Source organism: Natrix helvetica, assembly GCF_964273705.1.
Source record: "Natrix helvetica genome assembly, chromosome: 5".
Taxonomy (NCBI): domain Eukaryota; kingdom Metazoa; phylum Chordata; class Lepidosauria; order Squamata; family Natricidae; genus Natrix; species Natrix helvetica.
In genome coordinates this window covers 144,903,825-144,928,824 of record NC_138551.1, presented here as the reverse complement: position 1 = coordinate 144,928,824, position 25,000 = coordinate 144,903,825, and the positions used below count along the sequence as shown (strand labels likewise).

Here is a 25,000-nt window from a genome sequence, read left to right as displayed (position 1 = left end):
CACAAGCCAGGGGAACCTCTTCCAAGCCTCAAATCTGACGGGCCGTGCTGGGCTTGCAAGAAAAAGCAGGAATGAAGTTAATGAAGGGGCAAGGAAGGCCGGCTGGCCTCTAATTATGGTGGCGGGCTGGGTGGGTGGGGGGAGGCAGGCAGGCGAGATCTGTCCAGTAAGCAGTTAACCCTCTCGCCCGGCTACTCTCAAGACTCTGGTGTGGCGATCCCTCCCGTGCTGGCTCTCCCAAAACCACATCTTCCAACCGAGCTGAGGGCGGTGCGCAAAATCACTCTTCACATTTCCCTCGTCCTAAACCGCCTTGCTCTCTCTCGCTCTCTCTCTCTCTCTCTCTCTCTCGTGTGTATGTGTGTGTGTGTGCTGATCTGCAATAATGTTAGCATTGTGGTGGATTCTGTCTTCCTCCCATTTGCCTAAATTGAATTTGTTTTAAATCTCCCCCAAAAAACTGACAACATGGACTCTAGCCGACTGACTGTGCTCCGATTAGGAGGAACGGTCCCGGGGCCTCGGAGGCGCACCGTATCGGTTGGAGGTCCCACACGGGGGTGGCTTCCGGCTGCTGCGACTGCCGGTTCGCTCAGGCATGCGCTGCCCGCCCGCCCTGGATGCTGCTATGCACGCATGAACAGTACTAAAAAAAATGCTTCTGTACATGCGCAGAAGCCCAAAAGAAGATGGTGGCACATACGGTGCCGCCGAGAGAACCGGTTCGGGGGCGTGGCAGGCCTGGGTTGCTGCTGGTTCCAGCAACCCAGCCTGCCAAGTTACTATCTATTCAGCCGAACCGGGCCAAACCAGTAGGAACCAACCTCTGGTGCCACAGTTGCGCAGCTTCCCACAAGGGCAAGATACTGGATTCCTGCCTGCAACTTTCTCCTTGCAGCTTCATTCTAGACCCGTGATGGTGAACCTATGGCAGGCACGAGCTTGTTGAGAAGCAAGGTCAGCCATTCGGCGGTTCGAATCCCTAGCGCCGCGTAACGGCGTGAGCTCCCGTGACTTGTCCCAGCTTCTGCCAACCTAGCAGTTTGAAAGCACGAAAAAAAATGCAAGTAGAAAAATAGGAACCACCTTTGGTGGGAAGGGAACAGCGTTTCATGCGCCGTCGGCATTGAGTCATGCCGGCCACGTGACCACGGAGACGTCTTCGGACAGCGCTGGCTCTTCGGCTTTGAAACGGAGATGAGCACCGCCCCCTAGAGTCGGGAACGACTAGCACATATGTGCAAGGGGAACCTTTACCTTCACCTTTAAACCCAAAGGATCTTTGTGATCCCTTGTGGTTTGAATTCAAATCCCGCCAATTCCCTAAACTCGGGTAATTGGGGCAAATTGTTTTAAAGCATCCACCTCTGTTGCCTTTGTTAAGAGTTTGCTGCCAGCTTCCTTGGTCTCCCTAATCTTGCAGGGGGGGGGCTGCAGTGAGGGGCCCTCCTCAGGAGGGAGAGGCTTCTGCGTATGCTCAGATGAACTCTCTCTCTTAGGGCATCAAGGTCTTGGGCTTGGCTTGGCGTTCGGGGGTTGTTCAAATCCATGCAAAACAATCTAAAGCCAGGACTTTGATTTGAGGTTTTCGCTGCTGTCAGGCTCCATTGCGTTTCATCTCCGTGTCACTGACGGATACAAATTCCTGCAAACCGCTTGGCTATGAATCCTTAGCCAGGCGTGGAATTGTGGGCTCTCATTCCCCCCCCTCCCTTCACCCCCGACCCAGCTTTGCATGGGATTGAAAAATAGGCTGGTTTTTTTTTTATTTAAAAAAAAAAAACCAACCTTCTGCAGGCTGTAAGAAGAGGGCGAAGTTTAAAATTAACTCTGGAAGTTGGTGGGAAAGAAAAAACGATTCCAGATGTTGCTTACAAGCACTTTGGGAGGAGACGTGATTTTTTAAAAACTCCTCTCCCTGATTTACGAGGGTCAGGAATTGAAGCCATCATGCAAAGCTCGATTGCGGGGCTGGAGGGGGGGGGGAATGGATTGAAGCCCAGGTCTGAGTGACCCAAAAGGTCGCAGGGTCACTCACTGGCTCACTCCAGGAGGCTGCCCAACCTCCCTTCGACTGGGAGGACAAAAAGAGAAAGAGAGATTGCGCTAACCTGCATCCGATGGAAGAGAAGATTGACAGTGTTCCCCATAAGCCTTCGAAGGACGGCTCCATCGGGGCAGTTGAGACTGAGTATTAATTCCTATTAATTGAGGGAGCCGGATGTTCTCTAAGATCTAAAAATCTAAACTAAAATCTAAGATCATGGCATCCGGCCCCCTCAACTCCTGGCAAATAGATGGAGAAGAAATGGAGGTAATGACAGGTTTTATTTTCCTGGGCTCCAAGATCACTGCAGATGGGGACTGCAGCCAAGAAATTAAAAGAGGCTTGCTCCTGGGGAGGAAAGCTATAGCAAATCTAGACAGCATCCTAAAAGGCAGAGACATCACCCGGCCAACAAAAGTTTGCATAGTCAAGACGATGTTTTTCCCAGTTGCAATGGATGGCTGTGAAGTTTGGACCATAACAAGGCCAAAGAATGGAGGCCTTTGAACTCTGGTGATGGAGAAGAAGACACCTGCGAGTCCCTTGGAGTGCAAGGCGATCCAGCCGGTCAGTTCCCAGAGGAGATCAAACCCTGACTGCTCTTTAGAAGGCCAGATCCTGAAGAGGAAACTCCAATACTTTGGCCACCTCATGAGAAGGAAGGATTCACAGAATCCTTCAAGGAAGAGCCTCATGCTGGGAACGACGGAGGGCAAAAGAAGAAAGGGACGACAGAGAAGGAGGTGGCTGGATGGAGTCACCCAAGCAGTTGGCGTGAACTGAAATGGACTCCGGAGGATGATAGAGGACAGGAAGGCCTGGAGGAACGTTGTCCTTGGGGTCAAGATGTGTCGGACACGACTTTGCAACTAACAACCACAACAACAACAATTCATTCCTAAAGACGCTCCTTGCCTTTGGGCCATGCCTCTGATCTGGATAGACAATAGGAGCTTTGGGGTCTGACCCACCGAAGCAGCTCTCGTGTTAGAGGGATCAACTCCATTCCATTCTAAGGCATAGGACCTTAGATTAATTTCATGTTAAGTATCCATTCCCGATTTAAGTTTCTAGACAGCCATCCCCCAACCAGCTCTTCACGAACCCAGATTGGACTTCCCCCTTAAATCTCCTGAATGGCTGCATGTGCCAGGAGAGCTTGGTGCCCCCCTGTCCCAGGGAAGTCTAACCCACAAGGCAGGAATTTCCAGAGGATCAAAGGAGCCAGTAACGTCCCTAGGAGGGCAATGGAGCTAGAAATGCCACAGGCCACATGGGCTGCAGGGCAACAGGGAACCTCTCCGCAGCTCACGGTGGCTTAAGTTTTGGGGAAAGACTGTGTTGTGTCCCAGATAGCGGCCAGCGGATCTGGCAGCAGATTCGGACAGTGAGGAGGTTGGGGAGGAAGATGGGCCAGTCCTGGAGTCTGGGAAGGCTCTGATGAGGGCTCTGTGTCGGAGGCAGAGAGGGGGCCAGAGCCGTCCAACAGTTATCAGCTACCTTCAGAGTCAGACATCTGTGAAGCAGAGGAACAGCTGGAGCCTGTTCCCAGTGTGCGCATGCGCAGAGTTGCCAGACAAAGGGAACAGCTAAACAACAGGGATCGACTTGGGAATAAGGCCACAGGTGGACGATGAATGGCCCCTCCCAGAGGACATAAAAGAGGAGCGAAAGGGGAGGGGAGTTTACAGGTGACCATTAGTTCACTTAATTGGTTCATGACTCTCCGAGACTCCAGGCCAAGTTTTGCAGCTATCGGCCTGGCAGCTCTCCAAGCCAGATAAGGTCTGTGACCGTAAATCCTCCTTTGAAAGACTTTGCTGGATGTGAATGAGCAGAATTCACAGTCAATTCATAAAAGAGGTTTTTGTCGGGACAAGGAGTTTGCTTCAGGCTCTCGGGAAGCCTCGGTCAGAACAGACTGCTGAAAAAAGGGGGGATCCTGGCCAAGTAAGCGGTCGGACGTCCACCTGCTGTGGGGCGCGGTGGCCCTTTTTGAAACGTGCAGCAGCCTTGTCCTAAGACGAGGAAGTGTCCTTTAGGCGGTCTGTGATACGGAAGAGACTTTAACGCACACAAAGCCTCACCTGCTACACCCCTGGCGATGGGCTTAGTCACCCTTTGTCTGTCCCAAGACTCTCCCAGATTCTCGGGTCCAAACGTCAGGATTCGGAGATGACACATATTGAGATAACATGGCGGCAAGCCAGAATTAAACAGCCTTTGGCTCTGCTGCCAGGAGCCCATAGAGGAGAGATAAGAGTCACAGGGGACAGGATACTCCACGGCTCGGATCTTGGACAGGAGGAGATGGGGAAATGCTTCCACAGGTGCAGAGCGGCTACTGCAAAACCTATTTCATATCCACTTCTAGCTAAAGATTTGGGAAGTCCAACTTGTTTAACCTCGGAACTACAAATACCTTAAAGCAAGGGTCACCAACCTTTCGGACCTCGGGGACCGCTACCTTCATAATTTTAAATCCCGTGGACCGCTAATATGAATTCAGGATGGGATGGGGGGGGGAGAGAGAGAGAGAGAGAGAGAGAGAGAGAGAGAGAGAGAGAGAGACTCCCTCTCCCATATGAAAGAAAAACAAAGCTGTTCCTCTGAGCCACTCGCAGAGGGGGTGTAAGGTTTCCTAAAAATGCCCTAATTGATTCATGAGTATCGAGCCAAGTTTCAAGTACAAAACTAGTTATTTATTAGGAACGTCATAGGCAAGATCTTTTCGCAATCAGGTCTAAGCTTTGTTGTGAGTTATAGCTGAGCTTTAATTTTCAGGTTTCCTAAAAATGCCCTAATTGATTCATGAGCGAGAGAGAGACAGAGAGAGAGAGACACACACACAGAGAGAGAAAAAAACAGAGAGAGATAAAGTCTCCTGGCCAGGTCTTTTCAGCTCATAGGAAACTTACTTTGGTCTTTTGATTCTTATTTTTGATTTCACACCATGAGGCCGCGATACCAATCTCAAAGCCTGCTCCTCTCCCGGGGAGCCACTGTTGTTGATCTTAAAAAGTAGGTAGGGATTTCTTAAAACGGTGGCACAATGGAGGGACTGAGACTAAGCTCCCAAAGATTTATTTAAACTTTAAACTGACTGCTCCCCACTCCTACCCCCACCCCCCGACATTCAAACATGCACACAATCTAAGCAATTTAAAGTCAGGACAGGGTTGTTTAAACAAGTATGTTTTGCACCCCGCGCGCAATGAGAAGGAGAATGCAACTATGTTGTGCATACAGGTGTGAATTGACGGCAGGCAGTGGATTTCAGTATCCCAGTATTTGAGGGGCTGCCCCAAAGAAGAGGGAGCCAAACTATTCTCCAAAGCACCTGAAGATAGAACAAGAAGCAATGGGCGGAAACTAATCAAGGAGAGAAGCAACTTAGAACTAAGGAGAAATTTCCGGACAGTTAGAACAATTAATCAGTGGAACAACTTGCCTCCAGAAGTTGTGAATGCTCCAACACTGGAAGTTTTAAAGAAGATGTTGGATAACCCTTTGTCTGAAGTGGTGTAGGGTTTCCTGCCTAAGCAGGGGGTTGGACTAGAAGACCTCCAAGGGCCCTTCCAAGTCTGTTACTCTATTCTAAATGTATTTTAAGCTGAAATAGACGTAGGACGTTCTGAAAATGTTGATCGCAGCTGAAAATCGCTCCAAATAGTTCTCTCTTCCCTAAGCCCAATACTTGTTTGTTTTTCTTGCAATCCCAGAGGGGGAAAAACAGGCTCCTCCCTCTTTGTCCCGGACAGAGAGGACGGAATCTTATTCTCCAGGCAATAAAACTGCTGCTAGGATTTTCCCAGGGTGCCTCAATTATATAAGTGAGACTTCCAGCATATTCTAACCGGATGTTGTTGCTCGTTTTACACTGGAATATATGAAGAATATTTTATTATGGCAGGGTTCCTTTTTTGCTGGCTCTCCTCTAACTTAGCCTTTATTCTGACGGATGGCGAGCATTAATTGCTCACCTTAGGACTCTACGCCAGCAGACAGGAGATTAAGATATCCTTCCACTTGCTCCCATTGTGTTCTCCATCCTGCTTGGGTGCCCTGGGGCAGCTGCTGATGAGGTGGCATGGAGAACTCTCTCTGCGGGCACATGAGCCGTCGCCCCGGCTCAGCTCCACGGCGCATGCGTGCGTGCCTCCCAGCATCCAGCTGATTGTTGGGTCTCTGCTGCGCATACGTGGGTGGTGAAGGGTGCACGTAGGAGACACCAGTGCGTGCACGGGGGTGGGGATTGTGTGCATGGGTGGGGGAGCACAGGAGGGTTGCAGCGCCCCCCCCTTGTGGCCCATTTTTGGTCCCAGGAGGATGCATGGAGGTCCTACTAGGCCCAAAAGGGGGCGCGAGGGTGTCACGCACGCATGCGCGGGGGAGTGCAAGGGTCATGTGTGCATGCACAGGGGACGGGGTGCGCGTGGCGGGTGTCACGTGTGCATTGCATTATGGGTACGGGCACGCACGCACACGCTTTGGGCACGCAACGATAAAAAGGTTGGCCCTCACTGCAACAGGGAATTGCAGGCACCCGTTTCTCAGGTGCTCCTCGGTAGCTGCGTTCTGCAGAGGTGACGGGGAATTCAGTTCAGTCAGGAGGCTCCCTGTTACATACCGTATTTTTCGGACTATAAGACGCACTTTTCCTCTCCAAAAAAGTGGGTGGAAATGTCTGTGCGTCTTATAGGGCGAACATGGGCCCATTTTTGGCCTCCCAAATTCTCCGCACGTCCCGTTTTTACCCTCCCTGGCATCCAGAAGCATTCTGCAGGCCAAAAATGGGCCTCTGGAGGTCCCGTTTTTGCCCTCCCCCGGCGCCGGGGAGGCTGAAAACGGGACATGCGGACACCAAAAGCAGAGTGCTTCTGGGTCCGGGTAGGCCGGACCATGGATGCGCAGAGGTCAAACACTTTTTCCCTCTTGTTTTCCTTCTCTAAACCTAGGGGTGTCTTATGGTACGGTGCAGCTTATAGTCCGAAAAATACGGTAAATCCTGTGGGCATAGCCACTGACCTGATGTGGCAAGTGCATGCATAGAAACGGGTGACTTTGGGGAGAACATTAGCCTTTTCCTATTGAGCGCCCTGCTCCCAGGGATTAGCCGCTGGCACAACAACTGCTGCTCTTAATGGTTAAGGGGCATCCCTTTCTCTTTACTTAAGACCAGGGGTCGGCAACCTTCAACACTCAAAGAGCCGCAAATGTCCCCGGTCAGCTCCAATTCTTGAGCTGACCGGAAGTCCAGTTCCCCCATCAAAGAGTCTCCTCCTAGCACGGCGTCCTTTTTCCTCTACCTGTCCTCACCAAAAGCCCTATCAACTGTAGAGCCGACCGGCGACAGGGAGCCGCAGCAAAGGAATGAAAGAGCCACATGCGGCTCCAGAGCCGCACATTGCCAACCCCTGCTTAAGACTTATCTGGAGGTTTTAGGTCTTTGCCTCTCCCTGCAGCTGTGAAATCGTCTTTCCCCATGCATTTCTAGAGCTTTAAAGATTTCCTATTATTTCCCCACAAGTTTGAAGGGCTTATGGGTCTTAAACGGCATCTTTTGACACACGTCTCCTTTTTTCTTCTAGTCGTCCTGCTAGATTTCGCCAAGGCCCAGGGGGATCTCGGATGGCTCAATCATCCCTATGGAAAAGGGGTAAGTCGTGTCTCTTTCTTGCAAAATTGCTCCTGGTCTAGAAAAAAAAAAAACTTTCAGTGTCAACTCGATTTTTAAAGGTGGAAATTCCCTCTAGTGGGAAAGCCTATAACAAGCTTCGCTTAAAATACCCATTTTAATTTTTTTTTTAAAAAGGGGAATAATGAATCTTCTTGGGGGAGCAACCGAGAAATACCCTTCCACTGTGGGGTATAGAATGCAGAGCAACATTAGCGGGGCGGAGAAGGTTGAGCGAAAAAGTTTCTCCATCGGATTAAAACAGTACAATGATAGGATGCTGCTAAATTTAATTGGGTTTTGAAAGGATTGGCAAATGGAAAAAAAGAGGTCGAAATGACCATCGGGGAGTAGTTCTAGTTTAAGAAAGGCAGGGGAATCCATCTAGGTCCTTTGTCGTTTTTGTAAGCAACTACCTAGCTACATTTGACAACGTGAGATTAGATGGATGTAGATTAAGTTACCTTTTTAAGGTAATGCATGCTAGTTGTTCCCGACTCTAGGGGGTGGTGCTCATCTCCAATTTAAAACCAAAAAGCCAGTGCTGTCCGAAGACGTCTCGGTGGTCATGTGCCCGGCATGACTCAACACCAAAAGCACACGGAACACTGTTTCCTTCCCACCAAAGGTGGTCCCTATTTTTCTACTTGCATTTTTTTACCTGCTTTCGATCTGCTAGGTTGGCAGAAGCTCACTCCATTATGCAGCGCTAGGGATTCGAGCTGCCAAACTGCCGACCTTTCTGATCGACAAGCTCAGCATCTTAGCCACTGAGCCACCGTGTCCCTTTTGGAGTTAGGGTTAGGGTTAGGGTTAATGTAAATAGATGGTAAATATGCAAATATTTTGTTGGAAGTGCAAGAAAGAGGTTGGAACATATAAACCTGTGTGGTGGGACTGCCCCAAAAATATGGCACTTGGTGTTTAGAGAAATTAGAGCAGTCTTGAATGTAAATTTAGACATGTCACCGAGAATTGCATTATTGTTGCTGGTGGAAAAACAGGATATAAATGAAACAAAAAAAAAGGAATTGATTGTAAATTTGATAATGGCAGCTAGATTAGTGATGGCTAAATCTAGTGATGGCTGAGCCACTGTATCCCTTTGTAGATTAGGATGTAGATGAGGAGTCTTTATTAGAATTGGCCGTGATGGCCCAGAGCAAGGAGTTGTGTGGCTGTGCGCTGTATTAAAAGCAACCCTGTGATGTCTTCTCCTCCTTCCACCAGTGGGATCTTCTTCAGAACGTTATGAACGAATCCCTCATCTACATCTACTCCGTCTGCAACGTGCAGGAAGGCGATCAGGATAACTGGCTGAGGACCAACTGGATCTACCGCGGGGAAGCCCAGCGTATCTTCATTGAAATCCAGTTCACCGTCCGGGACTGCAACACCTTCTCACCTGGGACGGGCACCTGCAAGGAGACTTTCAACCTCTTCTACGCGGAGTCGGATGTTGACTACGGCATCAATTTCCAGAAGCGCCAGTTCCAAAAAATCGACACGATCGCCCCCGACGAGATCACCCTGCTGGAGGACTTCAGCACCCGCAATGTCAAGATCAACGTGGAGGTGCGCTCGGTCGGACCCCTCACCCGGAAGGGATTCTACGTGGCCTTCCAGGACATCGGGGCCTGCGTGGCGCTCCTCTCCGTCCGAATCTACTACAAGAAGTGTCCCGCTGTCTTCCGCAATATGGCCAGCTTCCCGGAAACCATTGCCGGGGCCGATTCACAAGCGCTGGCCAAGGTGCCTGGCACCTGTGTGGCAGAAGCTGTGGCAACCGAGGAGCCCTTCATGCACTGCAACTCGGACGGGGAGTGGCTGGTGCCTATTGGCGAGTGCCTTTGCCGAGAAGGATACGAAAAAGACGGCGACAGCTGCAGGGGTAAGTAAACCATGACTCTTCCTCTGGTTTCGTTTACTGAATGTTTAGCTTACCGGGCACTCAATAAACAACCGTTTTAAAAAGTTGAGGAGGAGGCAGATCAGTTCCGGCTTCTATGAAAGTGAAACAATGGCCAGATTCTTGAATTGTAATGGTGAACCTATGGCACGTGTGGCACAGGTGGCAGGCAGAGCCCTCTCAGCTGGTACGTGAGCCATCGTCCCAGCTCAGCTCCTCCGTGTATGCCCGCATGCCTTCCGCCATCCAGATAATTTTGGGGTCTCTTGCCGGGTATGCCCGGGAGAGCGGGGTGCATGGGGGAGATGCACACGCATGCATGGTGTGAAGGGGGGTCATGCGCAGAGGGGAGTGCGGGGTGACATGTGCATGCGCAGGAGGGCAAGGTGCAGGAGGGGTGTATTGCATTCTGGCTGTGGTCGCACATGTGCACACTTTTGACACATGACAACGAAAAGGTTGTTCTAGGATGACAACCTAAGGGAAGCAAGCGCGCTTATCCCATTTTCATTTGGTTGGGGCAGGAGTGTGTGTGGGTGGGGGAGCTGAAATATTGCCAGGACGAGACTGAGCAGAAAGAGTAAGAATGTACATAGGTGTAAAGGACTGCGCATACTTTGAATGACAGAGTTGGAAGGGACCTTGAAGGTCTTCTAGTCCAACCCCCTGCCTAAGCAGGAAATCCTACACCACTTCAGACAAACGGTTATCCAACATCTTCTTAAAAACCTCCAGTGTCGGAGCATTCAACAACTTCTGGAAGCAAGTTGTTCCACTGATTCATTGTTCTCACTGTCAGGAAATTTCTCCTCAGTTCTAAGTTGCTTCTCTCCTTGATTAGTTTGCATCCATTGCTTCTTCTCCTGCCTTGAAGTACTTTGGAGAACAGCTTGACTCCCTCTTCTTTGGGGCAGCCCCTGAGGTATCGGAAGACTGCTATCTTGTCTCCCCTAGTCCTTCTTTTCATTCAACTAGACATGCCCAGTTCCTGCAACCGTTCTTCATATGTTTTAGCCTCCAGTCCCCTCATCATCTTGGTTGCTCTTCTCTGCACTTCCTTCCCTGTAGGTCCTTAACCTACCCCCTTATTTTGGGGCGGATCAAAGGGCTTTGAAGCCACACAAGAAGGAGGGCATCTAATATCCAAGCAGAAGGGGGGATTTGCCATGGCTTTGCCCTTCCTGTTGGAGAAATAAGGGGGCTCCAGGACGAGCCTGGCCTTGGAGATCTGACCATCGGGAAGTGTTTGCAGCTGGATGCCTGGCAGGAGAGGAAGCACAGGGGCTCCCTTGCAGCCGCTCCCCAGGTGTCGTGCGGGAGGCCGAGCAGGTGTACTTCAGCCCTGCAGGAAATTGCTGGAGAACCAGCCAATCCCCTCCCTCCGAGCTCCCTCCCTAGAGAGACACCCTCTGTCTCCTGGCTGGGGTGTGCCGTCTCTGGCTCAGTTCCTGCTTGACAAGAACAGCCGGGGTGACAGGGAAAGACCTCAGATCCTGCCGGCACCTGGCAGAGCCAGTGAGGCCATCTGACAGGGCGGGTTTTTCCCTGCTTCAGAAGCTACCGCTAAGGATTCAATCACGGGGACTGACAAAGCCAGTGGAGGTCCCAACAGGTGACTTGGGCATTCCTTGGATAGGCAGAATGTTCCAGCCAATGTTGTGGCCCACCAGCAAAGCTGGCAGCAGATTCAGACAGTGAGGAGGGTTAGGGAGGAATATGGGCCAGTCCTGGAGTCTGGGGAAGGCTCTGATGAGGGCTCTGTGTCGGAGGCAGAGAGGGGGCCAGGACTGTATGCCAGTTATCAGCTGCCTTCAGAGTCAGACAGCAGTGAGGCAGAAGAACAGCTGGAGCCTGTTCCCAGTGTGTGTATATGCAGAGTTGCCAGACGAAGGGAACAGCTAAAGAACAGGACTTGGGAGTAAGGCCACAAGTGGACGATGAATGGCCCCTCCCAGAGGAAATAAAAGAGGAGCGAAAGGGGAGTGGAGTTTGCAGGAGACCATGAGTTCGCTTAATTGGTTCGTGACTCTCCGAGACTCCTGGCTAAGTTTTGCAGAGATCGGCCTGGCAGCTCTCCAAGCCAGAGAAGGTCTGTGACCGTAAATCCTCCCTCGAAAGACTTTGCTGGATGTGAATGAGCAGAATTCACAGTCAATTAACAAAAGGGGTTTTTGTCGGGACAAGGAGTTTGCTTCAGGCTCTTGGGAACAACCAGCATGTTGTATAAAGCAAGCCGAATCCCTAAGCAGGGAGGAGGTGCGTAGGCGCACGAGGAGGCTGTGGCAAGCAGATTGTGCCTCAGGAATGTGCCTGGAGTTTGGAAAGAGAGATACGGCGTTCCCAAGGTTATGGAGCGCTCTTGAGCACACACAGACTTCCCAACAGCCTCCCCCCTCTTTCCCTCTTCGCCGCGGGGCTTATCTGATAGGCCATTATCACACTTCCCTCCCGCCTGATACCCAAGTCCCGTTTGGCCCCTGATAACCACTGTCGCCAGGGCCCAACTGTGGAGGCGGTGCTGGTTGTTTTAACAGATTAACAGAGTTGGAAGGGACCTTGTAGGTCATCTAGCCCAACCCCGGCTCAAGTAGGAGACCCTACACCATTTCTGACAAGTGGTCTCTTCTTGAAAGCCTCCCTTGATGAAGCTCCCCCAACTTCCGAAGGCAACTTCTGTTCCATGGGTTGATTGTTCTCGCTATCAGAAAGTTCCTCCTTATTTCCAGGTTGAATCTCTCCTTGGTCAGTTTCCATGTATTATTCCTTCTCTGGCCTTCAGGTGCTTTGGAAACTAGCTTGACCCCCTTCCTCCTCTCTGTGGCAGCCCCTCAAATATTGGAAGGCTGCTCTCATGTCTCCCCTGGTCCTTCTCTTCACTAGACTAGCCAGGCCCAGTTCCTGCAACCGTTCATTGTCTGTTTTAGCCTCCAGTCCCCTCATCATCTTGGTTGCTCTTCTCGGCACTCTTTCTAGAATCTCCACATCTTTTTTATAGTGTGGTGACCAAAACTGGATGCAGTACTCTAGGTGTGGCTTTACTAAGGTTTTATAGAGCGGTATTAGTAGCTCCCTTGATCTTGATTGTATCTCTCTGTTAATGCAATTTAGGATTGCATTGGCTTTTTTGGCGGCTGCTGCACACTCCTGGCTCATATTTAGCTGTTTGTCCACTAAGACTCCAAGATCCCTCTCACAGTCACTGCTATGAAGCCTGGTTTCACCCAGTTTATATCTGTACTTTTGGGTTTTCTTACCTAAGTGTAAGGACTTTACTTTTCTCTACATTGAATTTCACTCTGTTAGATCAGGCTAAGTGTTCACCTTACGGTCCAACTTTCACAGCCATCCATCGCAACTGGGAAAACCACAGCCTTGATTAGATGCCCTTTTGTTGACAGGGTGATGCCTCTGCTTTTTAGGATGCTGTCTAGATTTTCCATAGTTTTCCTCCCCCAGGAGCAAGCCTCTTTTAATTTCTTGGCTTCAGTCCCCATCTGCGTTGATCTTGGAGCCCAGGAAAATAAAATCGGTCACTCCCTCCATTTCTTCCCCATCTATTTGCCAGGAATGGAGAGGGCCGGATGCCATGAGCTTAGTTTTTAAGTTTAGATTTCCGTTTAGATTTTTAGATCTTAGAAAACTAAGATCATGACATCCGGCTCTCTCAATGAGCAATATTAATATCATAATTATTTTAAAAGGCAACGGGTAAAAAGCACCAATTTAAAAGGGCCCCTGGGTAAAAGGCACCTAATCCGAGATTATCCTTGCGGCTGAGACATACTGGTTTCTAAACCATTGAGTTGACCTCCACTACTCCTACAAGATCTGGGCTGCACATTGTGGCTGCTATTGGCAGTCATCCAGATTTTAGTAGCCTCATTTGGTAGCTCTACCTATCTGCTAATTTAATGCAGATATTAGAATTGTCTAACTGGCTTTCAGTCAATGTTGAAATTCAAATGGTTTTACTACCGGCTTGGTGGGCATGGCGTGATGGGTGGGACTTGGTAGGCGGGGCAGGGGAAGGATACTGCAAAATCTCCATTTCCACCCCACTCTGGAGCCAGCCACAAATGGCATTTGCCGGTTCTCCAAACTTCTCAAAATTTCTGCTACCTGTTCTCCGAACTACTCAAAATTTCTGCTAACGGTTCTCTGAACTACTCAAAATTTCTGCTACCTGTTCTCCAAACTACTCAAAATTTCTGCTACCTGTTCTCCGAACTACTCAAAATTTCTGCTACCTGTTCTCCGAACTACTCAAAATTTCTGCTAACGGTTCTCCGAACCACTCAAAATTTCTGCTATCAGTTCTCCGAACCACTCAAAATTTCTGCTAATGGTTCTCCGAACTACTCAAAATTCCCGCTACTGGTTCTCCAGAACCTGTCAGAACCTGCTGGATTTCACGCCTGGTTTCAGTTCAGCTTATGATGTCATGTAGCAGCATTAGGGGAATAATCCACGCAATAAGCAAAGCGTTTAAACCTACGGCTGGTGTTGCATGAATTTCCCCCTTGAACGTTAAAGCGCGATTTAGAATTTCGACCGATCGAAGGGTGGAGTTGCTGGAAGAGTTTGCATTCTGAGTAAGGGTTTTAGGAGATCTGTACTGCCGCAAGACACCGCAGACGGTACGTATTGTCGCAGTCAGTTCAACAGCATCCTGGCTACCCATTATAACCACCACTCCCAGTTAATACCAAGGAAGCAGCTGCTGGCACACCTGCCTGGCAGCCCAAGGCGAGGCCTCAACATGCCTTCTAATTGCACATGCCCCCCTTTGGCCCCCAAGGCACAGAGATAAGTCTTCGCAAAGGTGGTGGTGGGGAGAAGGTGGCCCCGTTCCAGTTTTAAGATGCGCCCAGAATGCTTCGCCCTGTGCCAGATGCCTCTTTGGTACTGCACATGTCTAGGCAAGCTAGGTCCTCTGGCCAATTTTTAGCCCCCGTTACTGTTAAAAAGACGCTCACATTGGCCCTTTGGGTTCTTGATGAGAGGATGTGCCATAGACGCTTCTAGGCGCATCAAGAAATCCTATGTATTTACGTTGGACTTACCACAAGTCTTAGTCAATTGTCCCAAAGGTGCTTTTTACAATAATACAATAATACAATAGTAGAGTTGGAAGGGACCTTGGAGGTCTTCTAGTCCAACCCCCTGCCTAGGCAGGAAACCCTATACCATTTCAGACAAATGGCTATCCAACATCTTCTTAAAGACTTCCAGTGTTGGGGCATTCACAACTTCTGGAGGCAACTTCTGTTCCACTGGTTATTTGTTCTAACTGTCAGAAATTTTCTCCTCAGTTCTAAGTTGCTTCTTTCCTTGATTAGTTTCCACCCATTGCTTCTTGTTCTACCCTCAGGTGCCTTGGAGAATAGTTTGACTCCCTCTTCTTTGTTGCAACCCCTGAGATATTGGAACACTGCTATCGTGTCTCCCCTAGTCCTTCTTTCTCTTAAGCTAAACATACCCAGTTCCTGCAACCGTTCTTCATATGTTTTAGCCTCCAGTCCCCTAATCATCTTTGTTGCTCTTCTCTGCACTCTTTCCAGAGTCTCCACATCTTTTTTACATCGTGGCAACCAAAACTGGATGCCGTATTCCAAGTGTGGCCTTACCAAGGCATTAGAAAGTGGTATTAACACTTCACGTGATCTTGATTCTATCCCTCTATTGATGCAGCCTAGAACTGGGTTGGCTTTTTTGGCAGCTGCTGCACACGGCTGGCTCCTATTTAAATGGTTGTCCACTAGGACTCCCAAGATCCCTCTCACAGTTACTGCTATTGAGCACGGTACCACCTATACTGTACCTGTGCATTCCGTTTTTGTTGCCTAAATGTAGAACCTTACTCTTTTCACCATTGAATTTCATTTTATTAGATAGTGCCCAATGTTCAAGTTTGTCAAGATCCTTCTGTATCTTAAGCCTATCTTCTGGAGTGTTGGCTATTCCTGCCAGCTTGGTGTCATCTGCAAATTTGATGAGTTCCCCATTTATTCCCTCATTTTTATCCCATAGACACCTAGTAAATTGTCATTCTGAGTAGCAATAGCACATAGACTTATATACCACTTCATAGTGCTTTTACAGCCCACTCTAAGCGGTTGACAGGGGCAGCCTCTTGCCCCCAACAATCTGGGTCCTAATTTTATCCACCTCGGAAGGATGGAAGGCTGAGTCAACCTTGAGCCAGCTGGTCAGTATTGAACTGCTGGTACTGGGCAGAGTCAGCCCACAATACTGCATTCTAACCACTGGGAAGGAGGAAAGGAAGGAATGGAAGGAAGGAAGGAAGGAAGGAAGGAAGGAAGGAAGGAAGGAAGGAAGGAAGGGCACTTACACTTATATACTGCTTCACAGTGCTTTACAGCTCCTTCTAAGCGATTTACAGAGTCAGCATATTGACCCCCACCCCCAACAATCTGGGTCCTCATTGTACCTATCTCGGAAGGATGGAAGGCTAAGTCAACCTTGAGCCGGTGAGATTTGAACTGCCAAAGTGCAGCTGGCAGTCAGCTGAAGTAGCTTGCAGTACTGCACTCTAACCACTGCGCCACTTGAGTAGAATAGACTCTCTGTTTTCCTTTTGATTTACTGAACCGTCTCTGATAAAATAATAGCTGCAATTGGACATTCTTTTTTTTTTAAATCCTAAAACTGAAATATACTAGTATACCAGCTCTTCACCCACTGGGTAAAGATAAAGGTTCCCCTCGCACATATGTGCTAGTTGTTTCTGACTCTAGGGGGCGGTGCTCATCTCCGTTTCAAAGCTGAAGAGCCAGCGCTGTCCAAAGACGTCTCTGTGGTCACATGGCCGGCGTGCCTCAACGCCGAAGGCGCACAGAACGCTGTTCCCTTCCCACCAAAGGTGGTTCCTGTTTTTCTACTTGCATTTTTTACGTGCTTTTGAACTGCTAGGTTGGCAGAAGCTGGGACAAGGAACAGGAGCTCACTCCGTTACGCAGTGCTAGGGATTCGAACTGCCAAACATTCACTCTCTCGTTTCAGCACTTTGTGCCCAAAAGTTTCACCAACACTGACCAATACTCTTAACAACTGCCATTTGTCCCATCTGCATAGGCCCCACCATCTCAGTCCTGCCTGTTGCGCACTGATCCCCCTTGCGGGAAGGGCTCTGGGCACCGCCCCTTCCCTCCTGCCCGCCTGCCCATTTATGGGGCAGGTTTGCTGCCTTCCTCTTTGTTTCTCCGCAGACTGAAAAGGGACCACACGCAAAAGGCAGGCTGAACTTTGGAGCGGCAATGTTGTTTCTGGAGGAACGGCTTCCAAAAACCCAAGCTGCCTTTTCTATTCAGCCTGTAATCTCTATTGTTTGTTTGCCTGATTTAATCTTTGCATGGTAATAAAAGTTCCAGGCTAGGCAGAAGTTTAGAAAGACAGAAAAGAGTTTAAGATATTGAATCTACAGAGCTCAAGAAGAATCTTTTACCAAGGGGGTGTATGATGGGGACGGCAGCCAAGAAATTAAAAGAGGCTTGCTCCTGGGGAAGAAAGCTGTGGCAAATCTAGACAGCATTCTAAAAATCAGAGACATCACCCTGCCAACGAAAGGGTGTCTAGTCAAGGCGATTTCCCAGTTGCAATGGATTGCCGATGGTTTTCCCAGTTGCAATGGATGGCTGTGAAAGGTGGACCATAAGAAAGGCTGAGCGCCAAAGAATGGAGGCCTTTGAATTCTGGTGCTGGAGAAGAAGACTCCTGCGAGTCCCTTGGACTGCAAGGCCATCCAACCGGTCAGTCCTAGAGGAGGTCAACCCTGACTGCTCTTTAGAAGGCCAGATCCTGAAGAGGAAACTCAGATACTTTGGCCACCTAATGAGAAAGAAGGACTCCCTGGAGAAGAGCCTCATGCTGGGAACGATGGAGGGCAAAAGAAGAATGGGATGGCAGAGAATGAGGTGGCTGGATGGAATCACTCAAGCAGTAGGCGTGAGCTTCAATGGACTCCAGAGGATGTTAGAGGACAGGAAGGCCTGGAGGAACGTTCCTATTTTTCTACTTGCATTCTTTACTTGCTTTTGGACTGCTAGGTTGGCAGAAGCTGGGACAAGTCACGGGAGCTCACTCCGTTACACGGCGCTAGGGATTCGAACCGCCGAACTGCCGACTTTTCTGATCGACAAGCTCAGCGTCTTAGCCATTGAGCCAGATGGGAAAGACCAATTTCAGTGATCTTCAGAATGGTCTTCACTGGGTTTCAAGTGGAGGGGCTTTTCTCCAGAGCCCCCCCCCCTCCCGAGGCGACTGCCATCCTGACGGCAAGAAGTGATGGCCGGAGAGAGAGAAAGGCTCAAACCAGAGCTTCCAAAGCCTCGTCCTCTACCGATTCCTACCGGACGTGACTCAATTCCCAGGACCCACAGAGCAAAGCTGTTTCCGACAGGAGGCTGTGGTTGTCCAGGAAGTAAACATGAAGTATGTAGTTGGCCAGGAAGTTAACACTCTTAAGCTGAATGGAATTTTCTCTGCAGCCTTGTCCTGCCAACATAATTACAACAATGTTCTACCTTCAAAATCTGCCGATATCAGCAAGAGATGCTATAAAAAGCCAAAACGGCAGCAGGCAGATGCTGTGATCTCACTCACTTCGAGTTGGGCGGTGTCCATCCCACCTCGCCCCTGTTTTGAGATGAAGCTGTGTTTTTTCAAAACACCAGGGCCAGCAAACAGTGCTTCATTTTAAAAGCACCCAGGTGCGGTCTGATGGACATGTTTTTATTTCAGCGCTTGTAATAACACATTTGTTCCCATACCAGGACAATGATTTGTTCACAATCCGCTATCAATTCATGTCTCTGCGTTTTGATTGTCGCCGATTTCTGTCTAACTGTATTCACTGGCCAAGCCTTTTTTCGAATTACTTGCATTAGGGATTATTCTTTATACTATTTATGTTGTTTGTATTTTGGGTCATGAATTGCACCGGTGAGGTTAAAACCAATTTTGTTATATACATGATGTACAATGACAATAAAGGCTAAATGTAAAGGTTCCCCTCACACATATGTGCTAGCCATTCCCAACTCTAGGGGGCGGTGCTCATCTCCATTTCAAAGTCAAAGACATCTCCGTGGTCATGTGGCCGGCATGACCCAACGCCGAAGGCGCATGGAGTGCTGTTCCCTTCCCACCAAAGGTGGTCCCTATTTTTCTACTTGCATTTTTACGTGCTTTCGAACTGCTAGGTTGGCAGAAGGTGGAACAAGTGACAGGAGCTCACTCCGTTATCCGGCGTGGGGATTCGAACTGCCGACCTTTCTGCTCAACAAGCTCAGCGTCTTAGCCACTGAGCCACTGTGATCCCTTATAAAGGCTATGCTATGCTTAATCTGCTGGTTGAAATGGCAGTTACAAAAAATATATGTATTTGTTTCCCTTCCAGCTTGCTCGCCAGGATACTTTAAACAAGACATCTCCAACAGCGCCTGCGCAAAGTGTCCCGCACACACACTGCCTTCTTTGGAAGGCTCCACTTTGTGTCCCTGCGAGGAAGGCTACTTCCGGGCTCCGAGTGATCCGGTTTCCATGGCGTGCACAAGTAAGTGAGAAACAGAATCGGTGCTGGGGAGGGGCCATGCCCGGAAGGATCGTTGATTTATCCCTCCCCTAGGCTAGGCGCCCCCCCCCCAGCCCCCAGCAGCACTCTATAAACCTCCATAAGGCTCTGCATGTAATTTTTTTTTGGAAAAAAATGGGCCCTTTTTTGCAAAAAAATGGCCATTGTTAGGTCGTTTTTGGCCTCCCACCCCCCAGGAGCATTCTGCAAGCCCCCCCTCAAGGTTATTCATGCCTTTTTTAAAAAATGGGCCTGTTTTCACGAAAAATGAGTCGTTTTGGGGAGGTTTGTAGAGTGCAAAAACTTTTCTCCCCCTTTTGGAAAGCTTTTTAGTTAAAGTGATTGATGAGAATTAAATTGATCAAGTGCTGTGCCAGCAGAAACAAAGTCTTAGGTGCTGCAGATTGTCAGCTATTTTTTTCTCCAGCACACGGATAAATACACCTGGAAACCTCTCTCTCTCTCTCCCTCCCTCTCTCTCTCCCCCTCCCTCCTTCCCTCCCTCCCTCCATCCACCTACCTACCTACCTACCTACTCTCTCTCTCCCTCCCTCCCTACCTACTGTATTTCTCTCTTTCTCTCTCTCTCTCTATCCCTCTATCTACCTACCTAGCTACTCTCTCTCTCTCCCTACCTACCTACTTTCTCTCTCTCTCTCTCTCTTTCTCTCTCTCTCTCCCTCCCTCCCTCCCTACTTTTTAAAAAAGATTGCCTCTTCTAAACCTTGGGGTGTCTTATACTCTGGTGCGTCTTATACTCCGAAACATACGGTGTTGTAATATTCATCACAATACTATCAACAATATAACTATATATCAATACAATTACAATAGTACATAACATCTTCATCATCAAATTCTCTCCACATTAACATTTCCTCTTTTTTATGTATATATCTCCTCCTTTCTAACTTCTGTTCCTATTGTCTAACCATGGGTAAAATACATCCCACGTCAAGAAATATTCAGTTCCTTTTTTATCCTTAATAATGAGCGTTAATCTGTCCATTTCTGAGCATTCTAATATTTCCTTAATAACCCTGTCATCTGACGGTATTTCATCATTTTTCCAATGTTGCGCAAACGCAATTCTAGCTGCGGTTAATGTATATAAAACCAGATCTATAGTCTTTTTGTCAATTTTTTTTCCGGTAGAACGCCCAACAAAAAAAATATCCCAGGTTTCAGGCCAATAGGACCTATGCTTTTATGACTTTTCCCTCTGTTTAGTGAAACAATTCTGGAATAAATAAATTAAAAAACCCTTAAGATTGGCTTCTACAATTTTGCTTTGTCCATATCCCATCTAAGGAAGTGCAGAATGGAAGAGGAAGGAAAGGCAGAAAGAGATAAAGGGCAGAGAGAGACACAGTGGAAACCGAGAGGAAAAAACGTGCAGTTAATCAGTTAAATTTGCTGGTTTAAGGAATCATCTTTGGCATTGCATCCACGAGATCTGGGCATGCTTTTATTTTTATTTTCCCAAATATTCTTTTTTTATCTCCTGTCTGACAGAGCCGCCCTCCGCTCCTCAGGGGGTGACAGCGATCGGTCTGGGGGCTAAAGTCCAGCTGCGTTGGTCTCCGCCCCAGAACCCGGGGGGCCGCCAAGATGTCAGCTACCGAGTGTCGTGCGAACAGTGCTGGCCAGACTCGGGGGACTGCCGACCTTGCGATGCCACTCTCCGATATTCGGACAATCCGCACAAACTCACCGGCACGTCCTTGACGGTGAGCGATCTGGAGCCACACGTGAACTACACTTTCACCGTAGAAGCCCATAATGGCGTGTCCTCCTTCAGTACCCAGCGCAGCTATGGAGTCACGAGCATCAGCGTCAATCAGACAGGTAACGGTTTCGGGTATTGTAACCGGATTAAAAGGGAGGGGATCTAGTGATAACAGTGAGATTGACGATTTCCGGAGGCTGTCAGTTTGTGGCCCCTGGGTGGAATTAAGACAGGCTACAGTTCTTTGATTTTTGGGGACCGTGTTTCCCCGAAAATAAGAAAAGGCCTTATTTTCTTCTGAACCCCGAAATAAGCGCTTGGCCTTATTTTCGGGGAGGTTTTAATTATTTTTGAGGTGCAGGAGGGGGTGAGCGTGGTCCCCTCATGGCTGCTGCTGTGTTGCAATATTTTCGGGGAGGTCTTATTATTTTTGAGGTGCAGGAGGTGGCGAGTGTGGTCACCTCATGGCTGCTGCTGTGTTGCGATATTTTCGGGGGGGGTCTTATTATTTTTGAGGCGCAGGAGGGGGCGAGCATGGTCCCCTCATGGCTGCTGCTGTGTTGCAGTATTTTCGGGGAGGTCTTATTATTTTTGAGGCGCAGGAAGGGGCGAGCGTGATCCCCTCATGGCTGTTGCTGTTTTGCGTTATTTTCGGGGAGGTCTTATTATTTTTGAGGCGCACGAGGCGGCGAGCGTGATCACTTCATGGCTGCTGCTGTTTTGCGATATTTTCAGGGAGATCTTATTATTTTTGAGGCGCACGAGGCGGCGAGCGTGGTCACCTCGTGGTTGCTACTATGTTGCAATATTTTCAGAGAGGACTTATTATTTTTGAGGCGCAGGAGGAGGCGAGCGTGGTCACCTCATTGCTGCTTCTGTGTTGCAATATTTTCGGAGAGGTCTTATTTTTTTTGAGGCGCAGGAGGTGGCGAGTGTGGTCCCCTCATGGCTGCTTCTGTGTTGCAATATTTTCGGGGAGATCTTATTATGTTTGAGGCACAGGAGTTGGAGACCGTGGGCCCCTCATGGCTACTGATGTGTTTCAATATTTTCAGAGAGGTCTTATTATTTTTGAGGCGCAGGAGGCGGCGAGCGTGGTCCCCTCATGGCTGCTTCTGTGTTGCAATATTTTCGGGGAGATCTTATTATGTTTGAGGCACAGGAGGTGGAGAGCGTGGGCCACTCATGGCTGCTGCTGTGTTGCAATATTTTCGGGGAGGTCTTATTATTTTTGAGACGCAGGACGCCCCTTAACCAAACCCTGTGTCCTGCGGATCAGCTGATCCAGAGAGGGCCGTCTGTGTTTCGGGCACACTCTTGCCAGCTCTAGCATCATTGGGCCTGCCCCTCTTTTTGTGGCCGCCACTAAGAGGAAGGGGTGCGGTAGCTAGGGTTTTCGGGAGCGCCGTTCCGCATGGATGGCAGGTGCATGTGAGACCCGTTGGGGCATGTTCCCCCTTTCCCGCCCCCCAGGAAATGGCGGAGACTGGCTGTGCACGGATTTAAATATTTTAGGGGAGGGCTTATTTTCAGGGGAGGGTTTATTTTAGTGCATGGACTCAAAAGCCCAATTGGGCTTATTATCCAGGGAGGTCTATTTTGGGCTTATTTGGGGGGGGAACAGGGTATTTGGTGAGACACTGTGGGTCGTTTACTTCTACGTCAAAATAGATAATTTTGTGATACAGTTATCAAATCCTTCCGCGATTTAACAGACTGCCGTCTTCCAAAAACAAACTCAACAAAGCCACTTAGTTCTGTGACAGAGTTCATTGTGGCTAGAGGACGGAGAAATGCAGCCCCTTTAACATTAGCAAGCCGGCCTGGCCGGTTAATTTGATCTCATTTTTTAAATGTATTGTCCTATAAATTGGGTTTGTTTTTTTGGATATGTATTTAATTTATTTTTAACTTTCGGGATGTGTGTTTTTTAATGTTGTACGCCGCCCTGAGTCCTTTGGGAGAAGGGCGGCATATAAATCCAATAAAACAAACAAACAAACAATTAGGTGTTCGGACCGAGACTTCCCAAGAGCATGAAGCCAACTCCTGGTCCCGACAAAAAAACCCTTTTATTCATTGACTGTGAATTCTGCTCATTTGCATCCAGCAAAGTCTTTCAAGGGGGGATTTACAGTCGCAGACCTTATCTGGCTTGGAGAGCTGCCAGGCCGAGATCTGCAAAACGTAGCAAGGAGCCTCGGAGAGTCACGAACCAATTAAGCGAACTAATGGTCTCCTGCAAACTCCACTCCCCTTTCGCTCCTCTTTTATGTTCTCTGGGAGGAGACATTCATCCTCCACCTGTGGCCTTACTCCCAAGTCGACCCCTCTTCTTTAGCTGTTCCCTTCGTCTGGCAACTCACACTGGGAACAGGCTCCAGCTGTTCTTCTGCCTCACTGATGTCTGACTCCGAAGGCAGCTGATAACTGTCAGACGGCCCTGGCCCTCTCTCTGCCTCCGACACAGAGCCCTCATCAGAGCCTTCTCCAGACTCCAGGACCGGCCCATCTTCCTCCCCAACCTCCTCACTGTCCGAATCTGCTGCCAGCTCTGCTGGCTGCTGGCCGGCCACAACATTAGGAAGCACACGAGTAACTTAAGTTGTACCCTACCGAAAGGGAGCAGCTTTCGATTCTGTAAATCCAACGTGGGTTGATAGGGGATTCATGCCGTCGTGTCTGGCCAAGGCAACGGTGGGGAAAGCGTAACTGGCTCCATGCGGATTTTGTCAGCTATTTCCTCCTCTTTCTCTTCCCCCTTGTTCAGAACCACCAAGAGTAACTTCAGTGACCATGGACAGTCGGACCACTACTAGTTTAACGTTGTCTTGGACCGTCCCTCCTCGGCAACAGAGCCATGTTTGGAAATACCAGGTTACTTACAAGAAGAAGGTAGAGACTCGCTCCCACCTTTGCAACTTCCTTTGGGGAGGGGGCTTGTATTTTGAAGTAGGAGAATGAGCCTTTCTTTTTTCTCTCTCTCTTCTCTTTTTGTTGCTTTGCTGTTGTTACAGAAGGATGAAAACAGCTATTCAGTCCTGCGCTCCGAAGGGAACTCCGTCACCCTCCATAAGCTGACTCCTAAGACCAAGTATCTGGTGAGCGTCCAGGCGTTGACCCAGGAGGGACACGGAGCCCACAGCATGGAGCACGAGTTTGAGACCCTCCCTGAAAGTGAGATTGCTTTGGATTCTGTTCCTTCTATCTTTCTCTTCTTTCTTTCTTTCTTTCATTATCTATCTTTCCTTTCTCTTCCTTCTTTTCTTTCTCTTTCCTTACTCTTTCTTTCTTCCTTCCTCTTCCTTTCTTTCATTTCTCTTCCTTCCTTCCTTTCTTTCCTTACTCTTCCTTCCTTCCTTTCTTTCCTTTCTATTTCTTTCCATTTTTCTTCTTTCTTTCTTTTCTTCTTTTTCTCTTCCTTCCTTCCCTTCCTTCCTTTATCCCTTTCCTTTTCTTTCTTTCCTTTCTTTTTCTCTTTCTTTATCTCTCTATCTTTTCTTTTTTTCCTTGCCTCTTTCTTTCTTTTTCTTTCTTTTCTTCTTTTTCTCTTCCTTCCTTTCCTTCCTTCCTTTTTTCCTTTCCCTTTCTTTCCTTTCTTTCTTTTTCTCTTTCTTTATCTCTCTATCTTTTCTTTTTTTCTTGCCTCTTTCTTTCTTTTCTTCTTTTTCTCTTCCTTCCTTCCTTTTTTCCTTTCCCTTTCTTTCCTTTCTTTCTTTTTCTCTTTCTTTCTTTATCTCTCTGTCTTTTCTTTTCTTTTTCTTGCCTCTTTCTTTCTTTCTTTCTTTCGTTTGCTTTCTTTTCAGAGGAACCTCTTAGGATTAATGAGGCGGCGGTGAAAATAAATGCAATGTTGAGGCATGGTTAATCATTTGACGGCCACCAATCCTGGGAGTTTGTCTTTTGAAAAGGCTTCCCCTACCTGTAGTATTCTTCTCTCCCTAGATCCAGAGGGTGCGAAAACAGCCGCAGTCCTCGGAGGATCCATTGCCGGCTTCATCGTCATGCTTGCTCTCATCGTGATACTTTTTCTCTTCGTTCGACAG

The 25,000-nt window shown here is 48.6% G+C and overlaps 1 protein-coding gene across 2 annotated transcripts in view; it reads left to right on the top strand.

Annotated features, from left to right (window-relative positions):
- Positions 1-25,000, top strand: part of EPHA2 (EPH receptor A2) — a 49,661-nt gene that overhangs the window by 6,625 nt on the left and 18,036 nt on the right. For both annotated transcript variants that reach the window (XR_014175560.1, XM_081955268.1), the window contains exons 2-8: positions 7,639-7,706; positions 8,955-9,615; positions 19,052-19,207; positions 20,741-21,073; positions 23,725-23,849; positions 23,972-24,131; positions 24,900-25,000. The exon at positions 24,900-25,000 is cut by the window's right edge and continues 2 nt beyond it. Coding sequence is in view for 1 of the 2 variants with exons in the window: in XM_081955268.1 (XP_081811394.1) it covers positions 7,639-7,706; positions 8,955-9,615; positions 19,052-19,207; positions 20,741-21,073; positions 23,725-23,849; positions 23,972-24,131; positions 24,900-25,000 (1,604 nt within the window). In the remaining variant the exon portion in view is untranslated. The remainder of the gene's footprint in view (positions 1-7,638; positions 7,707-8,954; positions 9,616-19,051; positions 19,208-20,740; positions 21,074-23,724; positions 23,850-23,971; positions 24,132-24,899) is intronic.